Genomic DNA, 6,979 nt, shown 5'->3' on the forward strand with positions numbered 1-6,979 from the left:
CACCAGTGGTCTTCAAACTTATCTGCAATGCTCTAGTGTGAAACAACCATTTACAGACCAAGAACAAGTAATTAAACAGGACTGCTGTTTAGTTGGAATAAAAAAAACTGCAGCTACACCAATCTTTTTCAGATATGACTGAAAACCCCAGCTTTATTTTAAGTTTTTCAGTTCGAAATTCATTTTATTTGTATAGCGCTTTTAACACTAGAACTTGTCATGATGTAGCCTTACAGAAGTCCATATGTTGATCTTAATAAGCAAGCTGGAAGCAACCTTGTCAGGGAAATCCTCCTGAGACCACATGAGGAGAGAGGAACCAAAAACAAATCTGTTCTTTTAGGGGAACACCAGATATTATGTATTATACATTATTATGCCACAACAGTTGTAAAGGGTACAAAGTTTGCTGAAATAATTGAAGTTTAGTTTGTTTGATGTTCATCTTCTATCATATCAGAAGTTCCTGAGATTTCTTTACACATATGGCTCATTCATATCAACATATTATATTACTATCTTAATATGTCACAGGTATATGAAAATGTAAGCAACAAAATTTAATTCGCAGAAGGACGTTGATGCTTATGTCTTTAACATCAGGTCTAGGTTATCATGTAAGTAATGATGAGTATATATAGTAGGCCTATACAGAAGGGATAAGCTCAGTTGGGTAACCCAAAAGTGGATATAAAATATGGTATATGGTATGTTGTATCTTGTTGTATCTTGTAACTATCAATAAAGTCTATCTATCTATCTATCTATCTATCTATCTATCTATCTATCTATCTATCTATCTATCTATCTATCTATGTTAGGGAAACAGTAGGGGAATGTTCTCTGAACCATAAGAAACAGGACAAAGTTATATTTCCAGAAAACCAATTGGAAATCATTTTAAAAAAATGTTTCCAGAACCACAACCATCATTTTCAGCAACGTTGTGTGAACATGGTTATTACCTTCAAATTGATGACATAAAATATCTAGGAATGCAAGCTATAGAATCATAAACAACTTTTTTTGTGTATTCTTCAATAGTGAGTTAATGCCTTAGACCATAGCCTTGACTGGGTAACAGTGTACTATCTAGGATGGGCTTATTAAAGTAAAAACCAATAAATTATTAAATTAAAAATACTTTAGTTGTGTGCAAAGACTAACTATCAAGTCTTGTATGTAATGTTTACAGATCTTCAGTGGTAGGAACATTGACTTCACAAATAGATAGGTCTATGTGTTTTTATAATGGGGAAAAAAAGAAAAGAAACCATTTATTTATATTTCCGATTATACAGAAATCCCTTAATTCCCAATAAAGGAAAACAGAAGTGACTACATTTTTTCTTCATCTCGTCTTCTTTATATACTCAGGCAATATCGCGGCCACCCAAAGCATCGATCCGGTCAGGCATATTGCCTGCCACCTACAGGTCCCCCTTCCTTTTTCTCGTCCCTGAGCGAGCCGACGCCAAGATGGTGAGTTTCCGCGAATTAAAATGCAGAAAGTAATCGAATAAAATCCGAGCAATCATAAACACCAACTGTCCCCAATTAGTGTAATAAAATTCTACACATGGTCTCTGAATGTTTTAAGGCTGTATTTAGGTGAATTTAGTTGTTTAAGTGTATTTAGTGTAGAGTGTAATGCTGTGGCTCTGTGTTTAGCTTCACGCTGTATGTCAGCGTTCAGGACACGGGCTCGTCTCTCATTACGATTCAGGATGAGAAGAAAAGAAGGATTGTTGAAATTGTTTTTAAGATATGGGAACTTTTATTTATTTATTTTTTTTAAGTATTGTAGCTAATCTCTCTGTATGTGTGAGAAGATAAGCTAGGTGTAGTTAGCCGAATGCTAAGCTAGTTAGCCAGCCAAGTGATTTCTGCTTCATCGTGGATCCTGTTCAAGCCTCGCAGCTGAACTTCACTATAGTTTATTTATTTATTTCAGTGTTGAGTTCTTTGTCTTTGGACTGTAGTGGTATGTAAGTGGATTTCTGTGTGGAAAGTGTTTTAGTAAATGATGCTTGTGATCAGGCCTTTACAGTGTAGTTGGGGATGTAGAAGGGTAGTGGTTAAGGCAGGTGGCAAGTTCGAGTCCCAGGTCCACCGATCTGCCCCTGAGCGAGGCCCTTAACCCTCAACTGCTCATTTAAGCGATAAAGGTGTCTGCCAAATGCCAGAAATGTAAATGTAATGTAGTTGACGTTCCAGTGTGTCAGTAAAATAAGTATCTTTGTTGATGAAATAGTCATTCATTTTAATTTCTTTAGCCATATGACTGAATAACTTGTGCATGATCATTTTATCCCTTTCTTTTTCAGAACGACAGTGTCACACTCAGGACTCGGAAGTTCATGACAAACCGTTTGCTTCAGAGGAAGCAAATGGTAAGAGATTAAACAATCCCAGTGATTAAGACCATACCATGTCCTAGTGATACTTGAGCAATGCCTGCTCTCCTTCACAGGTTTTGGATGTCCTGCACCCTGGAAAGGCAACAGTCCCCAAGACTGAAATCCGGGAGAAGCTTGCCAAAATGTACAAGACCACACCTGATGTAGTGTTCGTCTTCGGTTTCAAGACTCAATTCGGCGGCGGCAAGACAACAGGTTTCGCCATGGTCTACGATTCACTGGACTATGCTAAGAAGAATGAGCCTAAATACAGACTGGCCAGAGTGAGACTTTACTCCATGCTTTTTAGTTTTATTTTATTTATTTTTTTTGCTTTTAATCCAGTAAAATAGAACACTTGCAAATGACTGTTGTGTAGCTAAATTACAGATGTCTGTTTAGTTAGTCAGGTTTTTTTTTAACATGTGGTGTGTGTTGTTTCAGCATGGTCTTTATGAGAAGAAAAAGACCTCCAGAAAACAGCGCAAGGAAAGAAAGAACAGAATGAAGAAAGTAAGAGGCATCAAGAAAGCCTCTGTTGGTGCTGCTGGCAAGAAGGTAATGTTTATCTATTTACAGATTTTCATTTCAGCTTCCTCAGTTCTGTCCATACCATACTTGTCAGTCTTTTTCTTTTCTTTTTTTTTTTATTCTCACCTTTCCTATGTTTTTAATGTCATCTTTCCTTTCACTTGTACATCCGGACTGTAAAAGGTAAATCTTGTATAAGTAGACTAATTGCTATTAAAGGTTTACTGGAGTGAGATCTCTGTTTCCTAATAATCATAGAAGAGCTAAGTGACATGCCGTGTGCATATTATCTCAGGTCTGTCGAGGCTTACTATCTATCCACTTGAGTTAAAGGAGAAGTTTGTCAATGAAAAGTGCAATATTTTCCCCTTTATGTTAAATGTAACTCCTCAGCTAAGATGTATTTTGTGTCTGAAGTTTTAGATTTTGCTAGAAGGATAAGATTTGCCCCAAGTCATGCAGTTGCTTAATCTTAGCACAAGACTAATTTTGAAAAAAGAGTCAAGACGATGTAAATACCCTGCATTACCTTATGCCGCATTCAGCGCCACACCTCCCTGTGTCTGAATTGTGGGAAATACAGTTTGGGTAATAAAGCGGTTTGGGCTTTAGGACGGTTTCTAGTATTTGAACTATGCAGTGTGCTTTTATTCCAGTTTAAGATGTGATCGCAGTCTGTTTCAGATGATATGGCTGTGTGGTCTGAAGTGTGATGCATAACTTGGTCTACTCTTGCTTGTTAACTGCATTGGGATGGAGGCCAAGATCCAAACTTCAGATATCAAACGTCTTATTTATTCAGCTACATTTTCTAAGGGGTTAATTTGTGCATTTCATCTTATTTGAAAGTACTTTTCCTTTAAAGTTAGTGTAATTGTTTGCACTAATGAAATGAGCTGAAGTAGTAATGCAGCGGTGGACAAGTCGTATATTAACAAGTCAGAACACTGATGTGCTTCTCAGTCTCGTGTGTTGGTTGCTTGGGTTGCAAGTGTTGCATACAAATGAGTAATTTGTAATGTAGAGCTAGTTAAAGGCAGCACATAGTATTTGCACCCCCTGGATGATGGTCAATTTGTTGGCTAATATTTTGACAAGCTTCTAATAAAATGAAGAGTGTAGCTTTAGAGTGCATCATTGTTATAAAAATGCTGTTTTTCATCAGCAACCTACTTAACCGCCAGGCACTACGAATAAAAACAGTAGTGCAGACAGTCTGTTTGTCCTGGGCTTCTAGGCTGCTGATTTGTCCACCACTGTGATGTAATCATTAGATCTTTGATACGTTACCCTGCTAATAAAAGGCACTGATGGCTTTCAAGTTGAATAGTTGAAATGCAGACCTGAATAGTTACATTTATTGGCAAGTTAGTGATTTAACCTCTTATGCTCCTTTAGCGCCCCCAGACATTTGTTTCTTGGCGTTTAGGAGGTTAAAAGCAACCTGAGCAGTTCTTTGCACACATTTATTGAACATGGATCTCATACTTTCCCACATTTTATGCCCTTTTTTGTTTTGCTCCTCCTGGATGTTTTCAGAAATGAGGTGTCAGGAAAAGGTAGAGCGGAAATCGGCATGGTGTGCTGATTGCAATCCACTTTTACCTCATTTAGTTGGAGTGCTCTGCATGTTAATCCTAATACTTTGCCTTTAGAGAAAATCCTAGTAAAATGCAGTTTGTGTGTAATTATTGTATCTGACCATGTAAAAGCCAAAAATGCTGATTGTCACTGGTAATTCTGACCTGCACTGTTAAGAGCAGCATGACATTCAGTTAACTCGTAACGTTTTTATAATAGCTGATGAACTGCATGTTTGCTCACGTGTGACTACCAGATTCATCAGTTCTCCCAATTTCTAGCATTTGATATTTGTAGTAAAGTGCCTGTAGAGTGCATAGAGAAGCAGCAGTAGATAGCAGTAGTCTCTTCTTGTACCAGATTTGACAGTTTTCTAATCTTTTTTTTTTTTCTCTCAACAGTGAGACCTTCAGGGGAGACCATCATCCTGAATGTTCTTGTATATTGTCTGCAAATAAATTTCTAAAAACAGGCTGGGTTTGTGTGGTTTTTATTTTATTTATTTATTTTTTGGTGTAATCCCCTATGGTCACTGTACTTTTACTTGGTGTTTTAACGTTAATGAGGACAAAACACTATACTAATGAAACAGTATGAGAAAATGACCCCAAGAGAAAGATGTAAGGTTTCAAAGCAGTGAAGCAGATTTAAAAAAAAAAAACTTAGTCTTGGCCAACTGGTCCACACTAACTCAGTAGTAGCTCCATCATGAACTCTTCCACTCGTCTATTTTCATGTCACATGATTAAGTGAAAGTGAGCGTTCAACACACTGGCAGAAACTGGTGGCTTGGGTTTTGATTGATTTGGCATCTGCTGATTGAAAGTGTCAGTCTTGCTCCCAAATTCCCAGGCTGTTTTAAAAGTTCAGACATGGTGAGAAGAGAGAGAAACAGTGTTTGTAAATGGATTTGACTTTTGCAAGATCATTGAAGGTGGACCAGCAGTGGGGTGGGGAATTTTTCCCCCATTAAAACTCCAATGTCCAGATTATATTGTGCATACTGTTCTCTACTTCAGCTGCTTAGAAAGCATTAACTTGGATGTTGCATTAAATTAAACTGCCTCAAGAAATGTTCATGTATAAATAAATTTGATGTCAGTCCTAATATCAAATGTTATCAAAGTACATAATGGCCCAGGACAGACTTGACTGCTAATAGTGAGAAAGTTATACAGGCTTTTGTGACCACTAACTTTAGGATTCTGCTTCTCTGTAAAAGCACTTGAGCATCACCTCAATGTACAGTAGTGTCATGCTTAGGAAATGAGTAATAATTTTAGGGCTGCTGCATAGTTCCAGGTGGACGACTGCTTAAATATTTCCCTGGGCTCTTTGGTTGATATTTGGGTGTATTTGTGTGTTGCTAACAGTGATCAGCCCCCCTCATTGGTAGAACAGGATTTCTTTTCATTTACAGAATTATAAGACTGTTCTTGATTATAAACAATATTCCTACTTGAAGTTTTAATAATGATACCATTAAAGGATGTTACAGAAATGTTCTCAGAATGTTAGTTTGCTACCAAAAATAGCTTCTGAAGCCAAGATCTGCAAAGAGGTTACAAAGCACGTACAGCATCTCGTCAAAAAGTCCTGAATCAGTCCTGAGAGGTGTACAAAGGTATACTAAAAAATCAGATGTACTACTGGAACACTGTGAAGGCCATCATCATGAAGAAAATGGGGCAACGTAATGACAACACAAACAACAGTCCCTTCAAAACTGACAAAAGGACAAGAAAACCTCTAATGGAGGCTGCCAAGAGACCTACAACATCATCAGAAAAGCTGCAATAATATTGTCCAATACTGGTCACTCCCTGCATGTTATAACGATCTTTTGTATTCTTTACATGTCTGGGCAATAGGTTAGGTTGTCTTGTGGTTTAGTGAGACCAAAGTCGACCTTGCTCTGCATAATCCAGAAAGATATGGTCTTTTTTTGGTGCAAGAACACTACTGTATATTCAGAGTGAAGCATGGTGGTGGCAGCATTATGCTTTGCTGCTGCTTTTTAGCTACGACTCAGGAAAAAAGGGGAATCATGTACAGCTCTAAATACCAATCTGTTTTGGCACAAAACCTGCAGGCCTCTGCTAGACAGCTAAAGGTGAAGAGACATTTCACCTTCTTGTGCAATAACAACCCACATCCTAGTGAACGAAGGAATAGCTTCAGAAGAAGAGAATGAATGTTTCCTCTTCAGAACCCAGACTTAAATCCTACTGAATAATTGGTGAATGATTTAGAGACAGCTGTGCCTAGGACATCCCTTCATTGCCTAGGACATCCCTTTTTGCAAGGAAGAGTGGTTTGGTCAAAGAATTGTTTGTCTGTATTTTACACTTGAGTTTTGTTGGTTGCTATGTCACATTAAAAGTGGAAAAAGGTCTGACAGGAATTTCTTTTTTTACACCACAAAAACCTGCAATTTCAACAGAGGTGTGTAGAGGCTTTATACCTTT

At 37.7% G+C, this 6,979-nt stretch overlaps 1 protein-coding gene across 2 annotated transcripts; it reads left to right on the plus strand.

Moving 5' to 3' along the window:
• The first annotated feature begins 1,399 nt into the window (after positions 1-1,399).
• Positions 1,400-4,983, plus strand: rps24 (ribosomal protein S24). 2 transcript variants are annotated; one of them, XM_058386649.1, is made up of 6 exons: positions 1,400-1,482; positions 2,328-2,393; positions 2,474-2,683; positions 2,844-2,957; positions 4,470-4,489; positions 4,913-4,983. In XM_058386649.1, exons 1-5 carry the CDS (start codon positions 1,480-1,482, stop codon positions 4,473-4,475), a joined length of 399 nt encoding a protein of 132 aa, XP_058242632.1. In that variant the 5' UTR covers positions 1,400-1,479; the 3' UTR covers positions 4,476-4,489; positions 4,913-4,983. The 2 variants fall into 2 exon arrangements, with proteins under 2 accessions (XP_058242632.1, XP_058242633.1); XM_058386650.1 differs by lacking the exon at positions 4,470-4,489.
• The last annotated feature ends 1,996 nt before the right edge of the window (positions 4,984-6,979 follow it).

The sequence above is a fragment of the Hemibagrus wyckioides genome, linkage group LG03 (assembly GCF_019097595.1).
Source record: "Hemibagrus wyckioides isolate EC202008001 linkage group LG03, SWU_Hwy_1.0, whole genome shotgun sequence".
NCBI lineage: Eukaryota > Metazoa > Chordata > Actinopteri > Siluriformes > Bagridae > Hemibagrus > Hemibagrus wyckioides.

What these genes read in the sequence shown, in the direction of transcription:
- rps24 (XM_058386649.1), top strand. An exon ending in TGCTTCAGAGGAAGCAAATG is followed by an intron (nt 2,394 to 2,473) that starts GTAAGAGATTAA and finishes TCTCCTTCACAG; the next exon opens with GTTTTGGATGTCCTGCACCC. An exon ending in CTAAATACAGACTGGCCAGA is followed by an intron (nt 2,684 to 2,843) that starts GTGAGACTTTAC and finishes GTGTTGTTTCAG; the next exon opens with CATGGTCTTTATGAGAAGAA.